Source organism: Erithacus rubecula, assembly GCF_903797595.1.
Source record: "Erithacus rubecula genome assembly, chromosome: 3".
NCBI lineage: Eukaryota > Metazoa > Chordata > Aves > Passeriformes > Muscicapidae > Erithacus > Erithacus rubecula.
Genome location: NC_136689.1, coordinates 19,575,518 through 19,598,122, shown reverse-complemented (window position 1 = coordinate 19,598,122; position 22,605 = coordinate 19,575,518). Strand labels below are relative to the sequence as shown.

Below are 22,605 nucleotides of genomic sequence, written 5' to 3'. Positions count from 1 at the left end.
TCCCACTGTTCAATTACCCCAGTGGTCTTTACACTGTGCCTACCTTGGACCTGCAAAGACAGAAAACAAGCTAGGGAAATAGTAAGTGAATGCCTTAAAACCGGCAACACAGAGTAACAGAGGTCAGTTCTTCAGGGTGCTGCTGCCTTGTTACTTTTACATAAAGTATACATAAGTAGTGCTATTTTCACTTCCCTTGCAGGAGCTGGCATTATTTATCTGCTACATATTCCAGAAGTGTAACAGGAGATAGAATTTCTGCCTAAATTTATCCAGCACACCCTGGGCCTCATAAAAAAGAAAATACTACCTACCTTCTCTTATTGTTTTCATTTTCTCTTGATAAGCACTAGCAGTACTGAGCCTTCTGTTGTACTATTAATGCAACCACAAACAAACATGTCTGCACAAACACAGCTAGGAAGAAAGGAAAGGAGAAAGGGAAGACCAAGGGTCTAAAGGTGGGAAAAGTGCAAGATTTCTTTTTAAGGTTGTTTTGGTGGTGTAAGAAAATATAAATTGTACTTGCAGTTACAGCTTAAAAATTAAGAGGACAGTATGAGCCATAGATAGGATAATTTACCAGAGACCATAGTATTGCAGTATAAATGATACTGGTTCATTAATAAATCTGTGGACTGCTAGACATATCTTACTAACATGGCCTAAGTGGCCATATCTTACTTACAAAGTGGCCTTTCTTTCAGTAAGAAACCCTACTAAGAAGCACAGTAGGCTGTGAAATAAGCCCAAGACTAAACGTGCAAGTTCCACTGTAGAGACAGTGAAATTGCTCCAATTAGCTAACACTTAACAAGAAAAAGGGATAAGCAATGTCCTGTAAGAGACAAACCACATCAAGGTTATTTACTACAACATGGATCTCCAGAGAACTTTAGGTGTCTGGTCACCATGTATTTAAACATTGCTGCACATAATAGCTGCCTAAATATCTAAGAGAGTCTGATCCAATCCCCTGCTTTTCATCCTTTCATCCTTCAGTTTTATCCTTTTAAAAGAATTACTCAAAGTAAAAGAACAGATTAGTGCTCAATACTGCAAGGCAACAGAATAATAGGGCCTTAGAGATTATTTGGGAGATGTCTGGTTACAAATATGCCTCCAACAGCAAAGGAAATAATGATAAGAAAAAAGATTAGCTTGTGACTGTGAAGATTGTTTAGATTACTTATACTTAGAGGTCAAGGATACTGCCTTTGTTTTTTTTTTTCTTTTTCCTTTCCTCTAAACACCCATGTACATCTTCTTATTCTTATGCAGGGAAGGACATTGCTGCCAATAACATAGCAACACCATTCAAATGATCAGGATTGTTCAGGAGAACCACACTTCCCCACTGCACATTGCAATCTAATTCCTATTGACTAGACCATCCATCTCCATCACTGAGGGACTGCTCTGAACCTCCTGAATAAGGCCAGATGCTCTCTGGATCAAACCTCTCCAGCATGGCCCTCAGCCAGGCCCAGTCCAGCTGCTGCCTGGATCAAACCCCTCCAGCATGGCTCCCTGCCCTCTCTTGCTGCTCTCTGGATGAAATAACAGATCCTGGTCTCTCCTTTCTTATAAGCCAAACATGTATCACAAACTCCTGTCAGGCCAGCTTACTGAGCATAGTCACTCAGGTGAGAAAGCACATTCACTCTTGGATTCATCTGGCAAGACATCTCTCCAAAGACACTATGGTGACAGGAGCTCAAGTAAATTGAAACTTTCTTTGATGAATTATTTACTTGACACTCTTTGCAGTCAGTCATGAAGAAATACAATTTCAGGCTGACCAAAACAAGCTTCAAATTCATGCCAAAATCCTCCAAGTAGAATAAGGAAAAAATATATACTTAAAATCTCAATCTCACTTTCCTTATTACAAACATTAAAAACATGACATGGACTTTCAGATTTCTTTGGTATGTGTTGTTTCTACTTTCTTTACTCCAGTTGTGAGTGTACTAACAGCAGATGGGAAATAGCTAGACTGTTCTCTGAAGTGCTCTCTGCCAGCATTTCTAGTCAATTCAGCTCCATAGTATAGCACACAGAGATGAGTGAAAGGAGATGCAGCTCAGAAACTAGCAGGGAAGAGCATGAGGAGACAGGCCAGGGGGAAAGCACAGACATAACCCAAAACTGAGTGATGAGAGGGATGGAGTAATGGCCACAAAAAAAGGAAAGCAGAACAGTTCATACTGCAAAACCAACACTAAGATGGGGTAGAAGGGAAAAAACGCAGAGAGGGAAAAATGAGAATAGGAAAGAGAAGCAGGCTAAAAGCTCATAACACCAGGTAGGAACATTTGCAGAAATCTGTTCCAATTCTTTCACTCTAATTTTAAAAGATGCTATAAACTTACAGCTTGTGAAAGTTTTAAATTTCGAGGGAGGGAGTACAAGGGTCTCTCATCAGAAACACGTAAGAAATGCACTGTTAGGGCACACTGTAATTGTTACTACAACATCACTTGCATTCACTAAGTGAAAGCATAGGCTGTCAAGTTCAACCAGATTGGGTGAGATGGTGGCCTCAGTAAGGTTAACTGCACTGTCACCATTGTCTTCACCACAACCAGGACATCACAGTTTCTGTGAAAGACCCAGTTCTTAAGTTCTTCCTAATTTTTATTATGTGTTTTTGACCATAATATATGTTAACATATAATAGTCATGGTAACTGCAAAGTTAATAAGGCCATATAAAAAGAGGAAAGCAAAAATATTTCAATAGTACTTCTTACAGAGTATTTATCTCATGTATGGATTACACCATCATCTTCTGCACTCTTAGTTTTCCTACAGTGTGTGGGGACTCAATAGCATGAAAACAATAATCATTAATATTGAAGTCTGCCTATAAGGTACAACGTGATTCACAGCTGATTTCTATGAAGTACCTTCATATTAAACTTCACAGTGTAAAATAACAGGCTGTAAAGCAAAGATCTACACTGATCTAAAAGGTCAGCACACAGGATCAAGTGAGTGGGCTCCCACAAAACACGATGCCAACCCAAAACAAAACAAGCTTCATGTGTCTTGCCTTCATCCTATGGACGGTAAATGATAAATCTGTATTTGTAACTAAATACAAATTACAAAAACAGTAACAGAAATTACCCAGCTCCAGCTCCACCTTCCTGGAAAGAATAAAAGATACCTGGAACACGCCATTCAGCAGGCACCTTTACATCGTACGCTAATGAAATTGCTCTACGCAATGTTTTACTGGGCTCAAAACCAACGGCAGAGTGACAGCCGTCAATAAGAGGACCCATGAGCAAATAATTAATTATAGTTAAAGCAAAGTGACATTTGCTAAAATAATCTCTCCCGCTCTCTCTGATCGAGCTGCCGAAACAAAAAGAAGAATGAACCGGAGCGAAAGCGAATTTCTGCTTTTGTAGCCCGGACCTCACGGACGGGCAGCTCGTACCTGTTCTCGGTCTGAGGAAAGGGCGTCAGGGGAGACCTGAGGGCTCGCACCACTTTCGGCGTGACAGCCGCTACTCCTGCCTCCTCCTCCCAGCCCCTGGCAAGCGAGACGGGGAAACAAAAGTTGTCAGGACCAGTGATTGAACATCACCCGGAGCGAGCGGCGCCGCTCTCCCGCCCGCGACCCGCTCGGAGCCGCCAGCGCCCGCGCCGAGCCCAGACCGAGCCGGGGGCACCGCGCCAGGCTCCGCGCTGCCCGCGGGGCTCGTCCCGCTCCTCCCGCCCTCCCCAGCCGGCTCCGGACCGCGGGCGAGGCCGCCCGGCCGCCCTACCTGGCGCGGAGGGGCTGCTGGCCGCCCAGGCGCATGAGGCAGCCCCCCAGCAGCCCGCTGCCCAGCGCCGCGGCCAAGGCGATGACAGCCCGCATGGTGCGTTCGGCAGCGGAACCCGCTCAGCTACGGCCGCCCCATAGTATTTAAGGGAGGCTGCGGGGAGGGGGAGGCGGCCATGGCAGCCACAGGGTTTCTGCGCTCCGCCCCTCGCCCGCAGCCCTGCGCCGCCGCCATCAGCCCCCCCCTCCTCCCGCCGCGGCCGCCGCGCGGGCCCGGCCCGCCGGAGCTGTGAGGGGCAGCCGGGCTCAGCCGGCGTGAGGGCGGCTCCCGCACGGCCCTCGCTGGAGGCCTGTGCCCGCGGCCGCTCGGGGCTTCCCGCTGGGCAGCGAGTGGAAACTGCCGAAACTTTAATGGGGGAGAAGGGCGCCGTGCGGGACGGCGGCGGGAGCGGGCTGCGGGGCTGGCCCGGCAGCCGCGCCCCGTGACGGGTGTAGCGAAGCAGCCGCTACTTCAATCGCTCTTTATCTGAATTAAAAAATAATAGTCAACGTGTATTTTGTTTTATAAAGGGTATGTTATAAAAATACGCATATTATAGATAAATATGGCCCCACGTGGAATACTGGGTGCAGCTCTGGGGCCCCCCAACATAAGAAGGATGCGAACCTGTTCAGAGAAGCGCCACGAACATGATCTGAGGGATGGCGCAGCTCTGCTGTGGAGACAGGCTGAGAGCTGGGGCGGCTCAGCCTGGAGAGCCTCCTTACAGCCCTCTGGTCTCTGAAGGAGACCTGCAAGGAAGCTGGAGAGAGACTTTTAACAAAGGCATGTAGTGATAGAACAAGCAGGATGGCTTTTAACTGGAAGAAGGCAGGTTTAGATGGAATATTAGGAAGACATTCTTTACTGTGAATGTGGTGAGGCATTGGAACAGATTGGAACAGAAGCTGTGAATGCTGCATCCTTGGAAGTACTCAAGGCCAACTTGGATCAGTCTGACCTAGGGTAAGGTGTCCCTCCTTATGGCAAAGGGTGGATGGAACTAGATGATCTATAAAGTCACTTCCACCCTGAAACATTCTATGAGTCTATGATTTGCAGTTGTTTTGGTAACTAAATGTTTCTGTAGTAACTTTGTATCTTTCTACCTGATGGTGTATTCAGTGTCGCTTTCACAGGCCACCCATTGTATGTCATCTAGGAAGGTGCCAAGGTGCAATGACTAGGTCTCCTTTATTAAAAGTGGGTATAACAGATGCTGTGACTCAGAGCAGCCTTTCAATCATGAATGTCTGACACTGTTTTTGCAGATCCTTCCCTATACTTCATGTTTTCTGTGTCTGTGAGCATTTCCTTATGCCTTGGTGCTGCTGCTCCTCAAACAAAGGCTAGCAAGTCTCAAAGAGCTCTGCTGCAACTATAGTAATGAAGTAACACGAACTTGATATTGTGGGTGGTTAGATATGACAATAACAAGCAGCATACCTATAGCACACCAGAGGAACAGCACAGCACCATTTGGGATTGTGATGGGGTATGCAGGGAAACATCTAAAGATGTTTTTTAGGGCATTTGTTAGCTTGCTGGCGAGCAGGGCTGTGCGTGCTGGTGGGAAGGAGCTAGAAGCAGTTTGCTGCTGTCCCAAGGGGTTGCAGGTATCTGACTGGTTCATTGCACAGTCCCCCTGAGAGCACAGCTCAGTTGTATTCTTGGCTTTGAGGTACTTGGTATTAATAGCGAAACAAAGCCAGTGTGAAGACATCAGTTGAAGAATTTTGCTGGTTTGAGGTTGTTGTGAATCGTAAGTGTCTGGAACGTGAAGGTGTTTGTAAGAGTCAGTCCGAAGTTTCTCTGATCTGCCTCACGACCATCATCAGAGACTGAGACCCCAGGACCCCACCCCTCACTCTTGGACCCGAGTTCTGGCCTGGCCGAGGTGGATGCTTGCCAAGGACTGTTTGTAGGTGTGTTTGGTGCTTGCCATAGTACACTGCACTCGAGCAGGGTACTGGCTGTAACATCCTGTTCTACCTGTTTCTTGGAGCAATGATCTACTCATGCAATCGTCCATAAGTCTTCCCACCTTTTGGCCAGAGGCCACTCAATTTGGAAAAAGACTATAAAAAGTGACTTTCCTAAAGAGACTTTGAGATCTGTTTCTCCCCAATGGATTGAAGAGGCATCTCGTCAGACAACCATGAGGATGTGTCCCGTCTGTTGGTAGCTATATCCCATCCTTTCTCTCTCTCTCTCTCTCAAAAACTGAATTGTTACACCAATAAACTCTATTACTGCTTTCTGCTGAACAAACCTGACTCTCTTGCCTTTTGTCTTTTGCAGCCTGGGGTCAAATGAACCATCACGACTACTGCTGGGGTTGAGCAGATCGTGACAGTGTTTCATCACCATTTCCCAAAATGGTGCTTTGGGCCTATCCTATAAAACCAGTTGGCACTGTATTCAAACAAGCCAACAGTCAAGCTTTTCAAGCACATGTGTATTTATTGATCAGCAGACACTAGAACTATCAATCCCCCATCACCTCTGTAAAACATGAAGGCTTCTGCTTAGTGGATACCATTAGCTATTTCATAATACCCATTAAATACCTTATGTAAAACAGTACATCTTTCATCTTAAAAGCCTAGAGGTATTCAATTCCAGCTCTGAATAAAAGAAGCCTAAGAATTACAGTCCAAGAAAAAACTAGAGTTTTGCCCTCATTGTTATTTCCCTCTGCAATACAGTATCCCCATGAGTCCTGAGATATCACTGTCAGCTAATCCATGGGAAATTTAGTGATGCCAGGGAGGACATCATATTTCAAGTTAGAGGTCTGCTGCCAACACTAGTCTGTAATATCCGTAAAGATTTTTTCACCCCTGAGATCAGAAGGTTAATCTTTGTGTCATACAAAAGTTCTTGCAAAGAAAATGGGAATATTATGAACTATATGTGTTTAAATTAGACTTGGCACTTGGTGCTTGTTGTTTACTAACAAGTTTACAAACATGTATTGATTGATTGTCACAGTATCGTTAAATGCTACCAGCCTTAATTTCCTGGCATGGCAGCTTAGTAGAAAGGTTAAGTGACCCTACTAAAGGGTGAGATGAGAATCAATGGTGACTCAAATTTTGGAATGCTGGATTCAAAAGACCAAATTTCTCTTACGTGGTGTTGCCATGTCAGAAGTGATGGTGTCAGATAATGTAATGTAGAGGGTCAAAATGATAAAGACACGAGTGCCAAAGATGCTACACAGGAAAAGACAGAGACTTAACAGTGTACACAGAGTCTGTGTCCCATCTTGTCATCCTCCTCACAGCTGGAAGCTGCTGCATCTTGGCAGCATCCCCCATCCTCTGATTCCCATTAGCTTCTGAAGTCAGCAGGAATTGATAATTGCTGGCTAGCACAGAAGGAAGAGATCACTAATCAGCCAGGTGGTATCATCATGACTTTGTTACTGAGCTCCTACAGCTCTACTTAGCTGCTAATTTGGAAAAGCAAAATGCAGCCTTGGTTATCATCCATGAAAGGCTGCTGTCCCCCAGGTCAGCAGGATTTCATCTCGGATGGAGTCTGGTGGAGGTGCCTGTAGGGCTGCTGGTCACATGGAGCCAGCTTAGCCTTCTTATTTCCAGCAGCTAAATCATATTAAGAAGCAATTAATGTTCATTAAATGCTTTCCTAGTGCTGCCTTCTCATCTATGCAATGGCTGTCATAGGGATATTAGTTATTGCAAATAGGAGGAGAAATGACTGTTACAATTAAGAAGAGAAAGGTACTGAAGATGTTCAGTGAAACAGGAGTCTCACATTCTGAGGATGTATGAGAGGCCCCAGAGTGAGATGTTGGTGTGAGACAACTATTTTGGTATTTTTAGTGCACTCACTATGTGAGTGTTTTTAGCAAAAAAACTTCTAGCAAATTCACAAAACTGAAACATATGTGTTTCAAACTGGGAAAAAGTAATTGGTTCATTGCATTTCACAACTTCATTTATTTCCACCCACGGATTTGGGCAACATGGTTTTACATAATGATAAAACTGCAAGAACTAAGGTGTCATCTGCTGGACTCCAGGACATCAAATGGCCCCAATCATTCCACTAAAGAAAAATCACAAAAAGCAATGCATTCCTGTACCCCATTAAAATTAAAAAAAGTCTAAACCAAATTATCACCTTATATGGCTGCTGCTGCTGTGCTTTTTATCTCGCCTTAATGTTTTTTCTCTATTTTTTTCAGGATAGAATTTTGTGTCCTGTAATTTAAAAATTAGGCTTTATTAAAATAATAATTTAATAATTCAGCCAGCAAACAGTCTGCTGAGAACTACATAAACCTAGCTAAATCATTAGGTGTTTAAAAGCAGTTAAATGTACCATCACTTGGAGATATTAATCAAATGTGCCAGTGATGACTCATCCTGTCAAGCACCAATCACTTTTTGGAGAAGGTCAAGGTGAAAAAAATCAGGACACACAGAGAAGTTTTGAGGACTCTGAGTGTCTCATAAGATGTCATATTACAGAATCACAGAATATTCTGAGTTGGAAGGGACAGACAAGGATCATCAAGTCTAACTTTTAAGTGAATTACGTGTATGGGGATTGAACCCATGACCTGGTGCTATTAGCTCCCTGTTCTAACCAACAGCAGGACTTGCTTCTTGCACACAAAATTAATGATTTTTCACTGTTGTAAGCTATGTTTTTATATCCATCAGAGTAAGATATTGTGTGTGCTTCACCAGATTCCTTTATTTAGTTTAACTGAGAAACCAGTTTCTGCTCCTTAGCAATGATGATCCAGCCCAATGGCAGATAAATAGTCATTTCCAAACTTGAGGCCAGTAACTACTGAAAATGAGTGGTGTACTGCCAGCCACTGTGTGAGCCTTCATCCAATTAAGGACACTGCAGGCATGAGCCCATGACTGTAGTTCAGTCTGGTGTGTATGCTTTTCCAAAGGAAGCTGATGGGCTGAGAGGATCTGAATTAGGTACAAAGGAGGATTTTAATTCACAAACAAAAAAAGCCTTGCAGGTTGTTAACCTGAAGGGAAATAATGTTTTTCCCCCATTCTCTTTTCTTCCTAAAGGCTCTCAGCACGACATCTTAACATGACACTATGCAAAAGGCCATATTGGGTCAGACCAGAACAGTGTGTTCTTCAGGCAGTGCCCAGCAGCACAGTCCCAGGGAAGAGCTGTGCAGTGATCCATCCCTAGGACCCTTTCTTAGCTTCCAGCAATCAATGGCTCAGGGAATTTCTGAACTAGAGCTAGCTGTGTGTTTAGTTGCCTTTCATGGATTTTCCTTCCATAATTGTGTCTAATTGCTTTTTGAAACCATGCAAACTTCTGGCATCAACAGCAGCTTGTGCCGATTCCCATCCAAGATGAATCCTTCCATTAGCCCAGGAACAATTTGCAAGTCTCTGTTGTTATTTGGAACTCTGATCTCCTTCGCTAAAGGAGATGATGCCTAAGTATTCTTTTGCAAAGAATTTTACTACAATTGCATAAAACAGTGCTGCTGTTAATACAAATTCACAGCATCCATTGCTAGAATTCAGTGGGAGTTATTACAGAGCATACTGTGAATGCAAATTAAAAATAATGCACAACACTCAACCAAATCCTAATGGACCAATGGCACAATGTCAAATACAACAGGAGCAAAGACTTTTAATACAGTTATTAAAACCCTAAGCAAACAAACAAAGCAAGTAAATTAGCACTGACAAAAACTGTTGGAGCAACATTTACTCATCATAGTTCAGCATGCAGACTGACAATACAACTCCCAGAGGTTTTTTAAATGCCTGCATGGTTGAAGAGGGAATATGCCCCCAGGGATGTCACATAATGGAAGGGTTCTTATTGGGCACTGTGGTCAATGGTTGAGGTAATTAAGTCCAACTAAACATTTCTTTCCATCACTGAGTGTGACACAGTGTGTCCAGCCCATCTGTAGAAAAATCCTGCTTGGGATCACACATTTGTTGAAGCTTGCATATAAAATACACAGTGATAGAAATGAGAAGCCATAGTGGAGTTCTATGGAATCATCTTTTATGATACAAATGATGGGATGTGATGGTCAGTCAGCATCATTTATGAAAAATCAGAGCAATAATTCAGGAAAATAAATGCATGATATGGGCAAATAGCAGGGATCACTTGGAAGTAGAAAAAAGAGGGACAGATGTATAAAGGCCTAATCTTGAGTTGGGAATATTATCCACTGAGTTTCACCAGGAGAGTAGCCTGACTGATCAACTGGCTTTTTGGGATCACAGTGCACTGAAAAAACTCGAGCCTTTTTTTTTTTTTTGGCATTCCTTTATTTTTTTTGTTGAAATTTATGGATCACAGTAAATGGAAAAATAAGGAAGAAGCCTATTCCAAAGTTTGGGAATAGACTACTTCTATGGAAGAACACCACAGAAAGAGAGCAGCATGAACTCATAGAATTGAAGCTTTTGGAGGAAGAAAGACAGGACCTCTGTCTTTAAACTGGGAAAAAGCCATTAACCTCATTAAATAGAGTTAAAAATAAAACTGCCCAGATTGCAGCCTAAGCATATTCTTACATAATAGTGATTCTTACAGTCTCTTCTGCAGTAAAAATTGTTGAATGCTTCATAGAAACCTAGCAGCTGCAAATCCTAGATTTTCCTTCTATCATCAGGTACTTCCTAGATTATTTGCTGCACTGAAGCTAATGCTGATAAGGCTATGATACAAGGGAGATGCTGAAGGGGAGCAGGTGAGGCATGTAGGTGTCAACAGTGGGATCAGCCAGATGGAGTTTGTACCTGGGATACCTTGATGTGAAGCAGAGATCACGTGGAGGAGAAACCATGTCCCATAAATTATGGAACTGTGTAGGAAAGTGATTGTGAGGGTGCTCAAGAGTCAGGATTCAACAAGGTCCCTTAGCTCAGGTGCAGCTTTAAGCACGTGTTAACCTGGGGCCAGTCTTGAGCTTCTGGTGAGGCACCTGCCAGAGTCCTCTAAAAGTGTTTACACAGGCCAGGGGGCATATTCATGCAGTGATAAGGAAAAGCAAGACAGTCACTGAACCTTCAGTACATCCTGGAAGAGAAATAGTGTAGGAAAATAACCCGTTCAAAAAATAAATCTACCTCTTAGCATTAGTGTGGCTTCCTGTTCCAGAATCATCAGTGAAAGCAAAGTTCTTTATTTCTGTTTGTCTAGTAACATCTTGAGCCATTTATAAAGTGGAACTGAAAGCCTTTGCCTCCCAACAGAAATAAATCCAGGGTACTTTAAAAGCTAGCAAGATATACAGATATTTGGGAATGCTTGCTGTAAACTGGAGTTGTCTCAGATGTCTATTTTTCTCCATTCTGCAGTAATTTTCTGTCTCAATGATGTTGACTGTAGACCAGAGTCCAAAATGGTCCAAAACATGATGGGATTCATGCCAACATATGAGAGAGCCACCTCACCCAGTGCATGACAATTGCTGCCCTGCTGGGGAAAGAACTGGGAGTGGAGCAGCTGGACTGGGGCTGTTCCTGGCAGCTGCAAAGCAGCACAGCCCCTCTCTGGCATAGGGAGAAAGTGAGAAACCTTGGAGGCCTGTGCTCTGGCTGGGGGCATGGAAGGCAGCAGGCAGAGGCCAAGGGAGGGAGTTAGGACATTTTCCTTCTTGTGGCTGTTCATCATCAATTGGTCTCAGCTCTCTCCTTCTCTGTCTCTCTCCTTTAAACATGTAGTGCTACGTATAGGATTTCAGTAAATATGCTGATATCCCATACCTCAGTGACAGGCCTTGCTGATTCTATTGCAGCCCTGGCTCACTTTCATTAGGCTCTGCAAATATACTGCCATTCCTGCAAAATCTGTGTGCTAGGTAAGCCAGAACCTCTCCTATGGTCCTTAGATAGTCACTTATCTATTTGTCTCCCTCTCAATTACTGTACATCCAGAGAAAGCACATTTTAGTTTATTATTTCTGGTGCCTTTGATGGCCTGACAGAAAAGAATTAAGGTCTAGCAGAGGGGAAAACCAAATGTAGCTTAGGAAGAGTGAGTGTCATCAGAACAGAAGGGATCAATAAAAACTCTTATTTTTAGCATTATTTTTAAAACAGGCATTCAGTACCTAGCTCCCAGGTGAGACTCTGCAGCACATGGTCATTTTCTTCTTAAAGACTGACAACCTCTTTTTTAACCTTGAGAGCTTTAACACCCATACTATTTATTTGGACATCCCTTACAGTTAGCAAGTCCATCTAAATAGACCAAGTTTATAAATATAGGGTTTGCATACACCATTTCTGAATCTTCTATATTGAACAATTGAACAGCCTTGGCAGCACCAATAGATCTGAAGATCAGTAGATCTGATTTCAGAAAAAATCTAAAAATATATCAGTGTTTGGGAGGAGAACCCAAAAGGGAGAGCAGGAGCAAGGAGAGGAGGATGGAGGCTGCAGGACAGTGAAGATGTGCATGGGGAGCATAGGGGCTCAGTGTGGGGGACAGGATGGTGAGTCAAGTGTGTGGAGCCTGAGCACTAAGGGCAGAGGGGAGGAGGATGCTGGCATTTTCAGCTGAGAGGAATGCTGATGCTTAAAGTACCATTATCATGTGCTGGGGAGATGTGCATTTTAAACACCAGTATTTAAAATCCTTTGCCTTTAATGTCGTGTTTGCATATTGCATGAGTATGCATTTGACCGAATAGCTGAGTGTGTGCAAAAGTCAATTCTAAAGCAAGGCATCATCACTTGGAACCTGCAGCTGGAGAAAATTTATTCAAGCTCCCCAGATGTGCTCAGGCTCAGCTTGGCTGTCCTTAAGAGCAAACTGAGGATTTAACAAGTAAGCAATATGTGAAATTTTTTTGATAACTATTGGGTATGGTCATGAAAAACTGAACATGCCCCCTGCTGACAGCTGGCCAGTGAGTACCACAGAAAGCAGCAAGCTCAGCACTGCCCTGAACTGCCCCAAACCACATTACTTGTATCTTCTTCGAGGAGAGACAGTGCTTCAGCCTTTGCACCACCTTTTCCTGTCTTGTGTGACTCACTCTTCAGTAATGTGTATGGTGGAATAATTTCCCTTTCAGGGAAAAAAACCCTAACAACCAACAGTCTTTTGTACAGGGATGAGACTGAGACCACAAATTCAGTCCACATTGGAGGAGTTGGAACTAGCTGCCTTTCTCAACCACAGTGAACCAAATTTTCAGCACTGAATTGCATGCTTACATTTCAGAGGCACATTAGCATCCAACTGAGGATGATGTGTAGTGGCAGGTATCAGAAAGATCTGCTGCACAGGATATTTGCTTGTACCCTACTGAGCCCTGTAAAACAGGAACAAGTGCCCGTTTGAACATGGGGCCCGTTTCCTGTCTGGCCCAGTGATGCATGTCAAGATCTGAAGCAAGATGATCTCTGAAAATTAAAAGGTGCCAAGTAATTCAAAATTGTGACATATTGATTTCTCTGCTCCAACACTGTATAATTCGTAAAGCTGCAACACAGCACTATAACTCAATGCTTGGACTTTTAATGACTGGCCCAGTTATAAATACTGTTTTACCATTTACTGACATTTTACATTTATTGAGCTTGTATTTTATCTAGACTTATAAACAGAGTGGAGGCCATTTTTAACAAACACAAAAATATTTCAGGCTAAACAAAAGCAAGAACACATTACTACGTGAGTGCACTTCCAATGCACCATGAGAATGTGTTGCCAGATGTTCTGGAGGAAACTAGGGAAAGAGGTGTGGGCCAGGGAGATGTGAGCAGAGCATGGAGAACACACTGGTAGAGCTCCAGTAGGAACCCATGCCCTGGGCACAGTTTGGCTGAGGTCCCAAGCTGGATGTGACATGAGTGGCAGTGCTTTGGGCTGCACATTCATTTACCCCATGCCAAGCATCATCCTAATCTCAAACTGCAGCAGCTGTTGGAGGGGACAGCAGGGAAGGGAGTTGTGTTTCCCCCAGGCTCTGGGTGAAGAAACACTGAAGGAGTTCTGTGGTGGGCACATGAAGATCAGATGTCTCTTGGATTTTTTCCAGGTTATAGCAAGCAGGCATTATTTTCTGTTGACTACAGCATGTGTACTCCCATGTTCAGGTAACATAACAGAAGAAGTGACAGAGATCCCCTCTTACCTTTGACTGTACTGGTCTATTCTGCAATCACAAGGGTAAATAGAATAGAATTTAAAAGTTTGGGTTAAATTCCTGAGTCTGTAGGTAGTTAATTTTCTTTTTTTTCAGTAAAGAGAACATTTTTATGAAATTAAGTAAGTTATGAAGTATAAACTTACCTCTCCATTTACAATTTGTTTTTAAATAGCCTACAGATACTGTGTTTACCTAGACAGGATGCAAAATGAGTAATTATGTACAAACAAGCTGGTTTTGCCAGTTATAGATACAAAACCTTTTAAGGGCTTCTGGTTTTAAAAGTAAGCTGAAATTGTGCCTTTTTCATTGAAAGTATGAACCTCATTAGATCTCTTTGTGTAGAAGATCTTTAAAAAACCAAGCCACAAAAGTTTACTTTTATAGGACACAGATGGCACATCACGGCTGGATTTCATATTATCAGATACAGTCATATGAAATATATACATCCACATTTGAACCATTCACCCTGGTTCCATTATACTTAAATGAAAGATATTCACTTCTGGAGAGAAATTTATCTCATCCAAAAGTGAACATATTTAAGCCAGTATTTACTATCATGTGCATAAAACCCCCAGGGAACTGTTTCAGCTATAGATGAAGTAAAGCCCTCTTCTCCTGAGAAATATTTAGGGGAATTAAAAGCATTCCTGTCCTCATCTGAAAACATTGATTTTTTTCATGCACTCAGACATACTATTTTATGAGTAATGGCAAGGTTTTAAATAAGTATCACTTACTAAGCCTTACTAACTTCTACTAGAGACACAAGGGTGAATCAAGTCACATTTTGACATAGACTAAGCTTGATAGATACAGAGTTTAATTACACTTGCATGTTTAATTATATGGGAAAAATAATTTAGAGGCTTGGTACAGTGCATGTTCTCATGACCTTATTGACATTAATTATCCTGTCCATAATTATCCTCTGCTACATTCATGCTATCTATTTCAATTTCTCCTGAATTTAGAGCCCAAATTAGCTCTTATCATTCTCATGTAGAAGATGTCTGCCACACTCACCTTATAGCAGGTGGAATTTTTCAAGCACTTACCAGAGAAATCAAAGGCAGTTTTGCTGTTACATTCCCCAGAGAGCAGTATCAGTTGGTAAGAACCACGCAGACAAATCCTACATCCCCAAAATAACTCATCCATCATCTGTGAAGGGGCCTGGTACCCTGAATGGATGGCACTGGTGTGCAGGGCACTGCCAGAGTTGCAGGTCACGCTGTTAATATTAAGAAAGTCACAAAATGTGTGCTTGCTTTGGGAATTCAACCATCAAAAGTCCATTTTTCTCAAAGTTGTAAGAGACTTAGAAAGAATATTTGGTTGATTTTTTTTATTTTCATCCATGAGAAAAACAATAATTAACAAAAGTCTAGGTTCAAATTAGTGAACCATAGGATCATTTAAGCTGGAAGACCTCTAAGACCACAGAGTCCAAATCTTAGCCCAGCACTGAAAAGTCCATTACTCATCCAGGTCCCTCAGTGGCACATGTACATATCTCTACAACTAATATTCTGTCAGGCTCCTTCTAGAAAAGGAGCTGCCACAGTTTTTGATGTACTGAGCCATAAATGTGCTGGGTGAATGGGCCTGGGCACAAAGAGCCTTGAGAGCCACAAAACATGGTGAGCACAGGCACAGCCCAGCCATGCAGGAGATCTTGATGGGTGACAGTACAGCTGGAACATCTTAGGGAACAAAGAGGAGCTAAACTCCTTAAAAAAAGAAATGGTTGGCAAAAGTATTTAATATGTTAAAAAAAAAAAAAAAAAAAAAAAAAAAAAAAAAAAGGAGGAAGAAAAGAAGAAAAGACTCCCTCAGCAGTTCCTGGAAAATGACAGTCAAATTAAAAACAGGCCAGGAAATCTGCTCCTAAACATCTCCTGTGAACATGTTATAAGAAATTTTATCTTTGCTTTTGAGTCATTGTATTGAGTTACAAAAGCAGAAGTGTTAAAGGAATTTCCATCATGCAAAACATCAAGCTATTTGACAAAAAGCTATTTTAATTTTGCAAATTCCTCCTGAAAAGGTGATTGTTATGGGGAAGGGGAAGTAGTAATTAATGTAGATGGTGCTGCCTCAGAAGCTTGGGTTTGGCTGCACAAAGAGCTTATTTTATGATTATTCAGCTGTTGCCTTTTCTCAAAATATATTTACTGAAGAGCCCTGTTAGCTTGAAATAATAGCTTCATAGGATTTCTTCAATGTACCTGCTATTCTTAATTTGAACAAAATTCTTTGTGTAGCTGTTTGATACTATAGTCTAAGTTTTATGTAAATAACCTTTATATTTATACAGCAGCTGGGATCAGTAGTTTGTCCAGGATATAGCAATGTATTATACAGCCATGGAATTCAAAGCAGAAGTTTGGTCATGAGTTAGCTTCATTGTAAACCCTAAATTAGATTAGATTAGATAACATTAGATTAGAGATGGTTGCCTTTCCCTGGCCAGGATTAAAATGTTAGCTACTTTGAAGATCAGGAAAATATTCTCAGGACAAAATCTCAAGAAACTGAAGTATTCCTGTGATTTAATGAGGCATCTTGTGTCATTCAGTGTTTCCCTCACTGCATAGTCATTGAATATGTGCACACCCATCCTGACAGGTATCAGCTGGCACTGGGTCTGCCTCCAGAGCCTGGGCATCACCTGAGACATTCCAGATCATAATTCAAGGTCCCTGTGTGTGCTTAGGGCAGCCTCAATGCCTCTCTCCAACCATGTCTGAGAGGAAAAAATCAAAAGGAGAAGGATGCAACCAGTAAGTTTTCCCTTAGTGTAAACCCTCAGCTCTGTGAAATCTCCAAGTTACTGGTTATCTCTGGACTGTCCTATTTAAAAAACCTAAGGATTTTTTCTTCCAGGAATTTGTTTAAATTCATCTTGAACTTCCTTGTTACGTGGAATTGAATTTCGCACTTTGGTTGGGAGTTATGTGAAAAAAAGAAGAAGTAACTCTGTTATTTCATTTACATTGGATACCTGATAATTTCACAACTTGATCATTGTGATGTACAAGTAGTGCTTAAGATTTTCTCGTGATCCTTGTGCCGGACATTGACTTGTCTTAATCCTTCTCAGCTTATGAGTTCTTTCCAATTTTTTTACATCTGGAAGCAATTCTCAAAGGGTTTGAAAAAATTTAGGAGCAGAGCCTACAAAAAATCCATGTTTTTCAGGATCAGGATTTAAGACAGGTAATTTAGCATTGTCCTTGGTAATTAATTTGCCAGTACCACATGCAATATTTCTACAAGACCTTTTTTGCACAAATTCAACATACAGGAACAATGAACTGGTCATCTTTTACCTGTGGTGGGATCAAAGCATTGAAAAGTACACAAAATAAGAGCAACAACATTAATGTTTCATAAAGGAAAAAATGTGATATGAGATTTTATCTTTTACCAGCAGTAGGAAAAAAATATGAAGAAATATTGCTTCAAGGTTTTATAGAAGCCTAATTTGAAGCAACTATTTATAGATGCTGCTTATTATGTTAATTTGGGTTCTCCTGCCACACAAAGGCTTCCTTTGAGAGTTTTTGTAGCAAAAGAAGAAAGAAAGTGAGGGGCCATCACAAATAGAGATATGATAAAAGCTGCTGTCATTATAACAGATAATCAGAAAGAGAGAATTAAATGCTGAGACACCATTCATCACTTTGAGAAATGCTCACAGATAGATCCTGGTTAGGTAGGACTAGCAGCAATTTCTATGAAGAGAAATATGTTATCAGAAAAGAGCTATTTTTTCTTTTTTTATGGGCTGTTTGCAAGCTCATCTCAATTTCTGCCAGTGTTATTTGCAATAATTCATTCAAATACCTCACTCAAAACAGTAAGAAAGAATTAATTTCTATTTGAAAATAAATTTCATTTCCCTGTGATATTGTTGGGTTGGGTGTTGTTCAGAAATGGGATGTGAAGTTTTCAGCTTCTAGACTATATGCAAACAGATCATTTTAAATGGGTTATTTTCATTGTATTGAGGTCATTGATCATGCTATTTTTTCTACTGCATGACTGTAGGCATGAAAAACAACATTTTTGACATGGGAAAACAGACCAGAACTAATGAACTATTGACAAGGCATATGAATAATAGATAACAATCAGAAATGAGCTGTGCTTTGTATTATTCCAGCTTATTTTTTATTTTTGATAATTTAAAGGGGATAGTGGCACCCTAGGCACCTTTGCTGATTGTTTTACCCATAAAAATGCAATTTTTTCAGGAAGAGAAAAAAAAATCTTTACAAATGAATGTCTACAAACACAATATGGTTAGGGTATAAATGTCATGTTGGAAATTATGTGTCCATGGATGCTGCTTTGTGGCCAAGTTCCTTCCACTCTCATGCAGACAGACATCAGCAGAGTGAAACTCTTTGTATGGTGAAAAAAATCCACTCACAATGTACCCATCTTCTAGAAATGTGGTGTTGGATTTATGTAAAAATACTAACAAAACACTAGAAATTATTCACATGGAGATTATTACAACTCATTTCTATCGAGCTGGTTTTCCATTAGTCTATACTAGTGCCATTAACCAGACACTCAAAATCCCAGTCACTTGGGCAGTGCTCAAAGAGAAGCTTCTGTCCTGTCGATGGCACAGCAGCATCAGCCCCACACAGCTGCTCTGGGGATGAGGCAGGAGGTGGTAAACCAGCTGATGCTCACACCAAGTCCATCCAGCAGCTGCTGGGGGTGGCCTGGGAGCACCCTGGAGGATTTGTGTGGTGTGAGCAGGCATGCAGCACTGCCCCAGGGAGGGCACAAACCACAGAGGGGCTGACGAGGTTTTAAAAATTGCTTGTCTGCACTCCAAAATCATCAAGCAAATCACATTTTGTATATTGCCCACATAACATGGTCACATAAGTTAAGCACTGAGGCTCAGAAGGTCTGATGCCTGTGCAGGTACTGTTGGCCACAGGGGCTCTGCTTGCTTGCACAGGGATTTTGCTGTGGTATGCACTATGTGGTGCTGATTTAACCTCAGCCCAGATATTATTTGAATGAACCCACACCATGAAATAACATCTTGGACCAAGAAATCTGTGTCTTGATGAGAGGTAAAGGTGCATTTAAAACAGTCTCACCATTTCTTATTAATCTTTCTCCTAGCAGTAGCCTGTAGGCAGGCTGGAAACATGCAAAACCTGAGGTCTTGTCATTTTTCAGGTCAGGGATAGCAAGTATCCAGTAGCCTGGAAACATCACCATCACACTCATCTCCTTTGAGGTAGCAGCTGATACCAAGACTACAGAATCAAAATTAATCCTTCTGGACATATGGTTAAGTCAACATAATTTTTCATCACCCCATTCCTTGGGGATAGAGGCAGGGAGCATCCAGACCTCCTGCATCTTATTATTATGGATGTGATTTTCATTACTTGCTGAGACCAAAAAAGGAACAGTTTCTTCCTGCTAAAGGACCTACCTTTTAATTTTCATTCTAGCATCATTCTAGTGCTATTAAAACGAAATTAATTCTGCTGGGATAATGAATGCATTTATATTCTTCTATGCAACTGTCTTTCCCACACTTGGTCACTGAGCCACTCTGAATTTTCAGTTGATGCAACCAGATAGAACTGAATTGGAAAAAGCTGACATTTCCAAACGTGCCCAAGTAGGAAATGATTCAGAGATTCCAAGGAGTAGAGCCAACTGTAAAAGACCATTTGTAACATGACACATCTGGAACCCTAAGCCACCCTTTTGTTTTACGAGCTTCTAATCCCACTATTTTAATGTGTGGTGCTTTCCTTTTCCATTGAAGGATTTTGATCCCATGCTGCTTTCTTTTGCATTGGCTGCAAAGAATTTACATTGCAGATGTCTAGGGAACTCATCACAGGGACAACCAGTGGTCCTCACTCTCTGCAAACCACACTGGGTCCCAGTCAGCCCAGGAAAGGCTGTGTATGTAGGGTGAAGAGTACACCTAAAGAAGTTAGTGACCGAGCCTTTGCCATTTTGATGATTAGACTTTGACCTTGGATTTAAAATATTCATCTGTCATTTGTCACAGAAGTGGTCACTGAGGTATGCAAGTCATGCTGGCTCATTTTTTGACAGCCTATTTTGCAGCATATTGAGGTATTGTATGCCCTGGGAGAACAATCAAAAGCTTGTTTTACCTAATAAGGAAACTGCTGAGGCATATGAATAACCATTCTGCTTTCCAATACATTTCACACCGATTAATTTTCCAGTTTTATGAAACAAGCTGCAGTTATCTTTGAGTCAGGTTCAGCAAACCAGTGCTTGACTTTAAAAAGAAAACTACTGATGTTGCTGGGCAGATGTGTACAAGCTTTCAAAAGACCAAGGCTCCCATCAACACCAAATGACACCATCCTCTTCAATCTCCCACTTGCTTGCTTCTGGCTGCAGCAACACTGACTTACCTCGTAACTGAAGTATATTTTTATTTGATACTTGCAATATTATCTTGTAAGAGCTTGTGAATCAGCCCTGCAGAAGTTCAAGTTTCATAAAAGAAAAATGAAGTTCAATTTTGCTTTTCTAATTCTGTTTTTAGAGTTTACAGGTTTCTCTGAGTCAGGTACTTTGTGGTAGAGAACCTGAAGATGTATTTGGCTGGCTGGCTGAAGGAACAGCTGAGCTGTTTGCTCCTCAGATGCTTTTGTGTTACAATTCTGTGCATGAACAGTGTTCCACAAGCAATCAATATTAGATACTTAGTTTTCTTTCTAACATTAGTGCTGCTAGGCACTACCTTCCTGAGACATTAATTCATGCTTCTAAGACACACAGTCAAGTCTTGCTTATGTTAAGTCAGTAGGAACAGAATGAACATAAAAGCTCATGTCACTTACCTTTTCATGCTCAACTGCCTGGATCTCTGCAGCACTCAGGAGACCACTGGTGTGCTACAGGACCAAGCTGTTGGCACATGAGGAGGGATGAGAAGAGTGACATGGCTGCAGGAAACTCACTAGAGGACTTGCACAGTTCCCTTCCATTGCTGTTCCCTGCAACGTGTCATAGGAGCACCATAACTCCCTGTGTGATACTTATGCCTGCCAGCCACGTCAGAGCCTCACACACAGATCCTTTCCAAGGCAGTAACCAAGGGTGCTGAATCCTCACACTGAGACCTCCTGCTCTGTGTGTGTAGAGAGGCTCTGGCATCGTATTGACAGCACAGCCAGCAGCCAGGAAAGGATTCCACACATAGGTTTAAACATTCCTAGCATGAGAGGTGCCATTTAAGCGTCAGTCATCATGTTCACTGTTGGCAGAGGGTTATGTGACTCATTTTATCACCAGGGCTATTCCTAGAAAAAGAAAATGTAAGTGCCTTAGAAAGGCAGAAGGGCTCCAAGTACACGAAATCTTATAGTCTTTGTAGGAGAGCCCAAAGTATCAGCATTAAGCACCAATGAAATCCTGAGTGATTAATGATCAGAGGAAATAGAAACAGGTTTGTGTTACTGGCTGTGCAGCATCACCCCAAAGTGGGATCAGAGGTCTGTGGTGCCAGAGACCCAGGCACAAGTGATCAGCATTTTCTGGAGTTGTGGGTCTATGGTATTTTACAAACTGTTAATATCTGTGTGAGAAATACTTCAACATCCTAAACAGAGAACTCTGGAAAATGCACTGCTTTTTTTCCCATGAGTATTCGTTCACCTCTTAGTCAAACTTTTTCCTGCCCATGGGAATGATTTCCACTTAGGTTATTATTATATATTGTCAGGGAAATAGAGAGGGTATTACACTCAGGGAAGGTTTTTAAAGTCAGTCACCCTATCAATCCTCTTTTTGTTTGCTTTGTGGAGTTGTCTCAGGGTACACAAAATGGTTTGCTTTCAGATTAAATTAAACCAAAAGACAAGCTGCTGGTTTGTATCTAGTGGGCTCCAACCACTAATGGCTTTACTAGCCTCCTCCACCCCTCTCCATGCCACACCCTGGACAGTGTGGACTTTGGATCCCCAGGACCAACAGTTTCACCCCACAGACCTGCTCCTATTACAAGGCACTACTCAGCAGTATGGGCACCCACTCAAATGCCAGATTCCTGATTTATGCCTTTGCTGGTCTGGACAGCAGTATGGGGTCTCTGATGCTTCCAGTTCAATTGGAGCGTGTCAACTGCCACATCTTCAGCCTTGCAGGCTGTAAACTTCAAAATCTGTAGACTAAATTCACTGATTGTATCTCAGGGTGTCCATGCTCTGTCCATGTCCTTCTCACAGAGCTCCCTAGCTTCCAGCTCCTTGCTTCATGAATCCTCATAACCTTTCCTTATCATTTCTTTACGCAGGTGGATGCACCAGCTCTGTTCCTTCCCTGAAATATAATCTGAAGTCATGCAATGTAGCAAAGCACAGAGGAGTTAAAATCCATTGAGTAAGCAGTAATCTCCCATAAGGCAGAAAGAATTCTGGATATTGCTTAACAACTCTGTCACCTATCTCTGTTTTCAGCTAGAATAATTTCTTCTCGGTAGCTGTTACAGTTTTGTGCTTTGGACTCAGAATGAGACACATTGATGACACACTGATGTATTTTTTTGCTAAGTCATTTTATTATAAGTCAAAGA

General features: G+C 41.9%; 1 protein-coding gene across 3 annotated transcripts in view; it reads right to left on the bottom strand.

The window, feature by feature from the left end:
* The window catches only part of ST8SIA6 (ST8 alpha-N-acetyl-neuraminide alpha-2,8-sialyltransferase 6), a 53,133-nt gene extending 32,111 nt beyond the window's left edge, over nt 1-21,022 (bottom strand). Inside the window, exons 1-2 of one of the 3 annotated variants that reach the window (XM_079299839.1) lie at nt 3,782-4,084; nt 3,451-3,546 (exon numbers count right to left, since the gene is read on the bottom strand). In XM_079299839.1, the coding sequence (XP_079155965.1) occupies nt 3,451-3,546; nt 3,782-3,876 (191 nt within the window). In that variant the 5' untranslated portion in view covers nt 3,877-4,084. Of the gene's footprint in view, nt 1-3,450; nt 3,547-3,781; nt 4,087-20,872 lie in introns of those variants that run through there. The other 2 variants (XM_079299841.1, XM_079299840.1) reach the window with 2 other exon arrangements.
* Nucleotides 21,023-22,605: the final 1,583 nt, after the last annotated feature.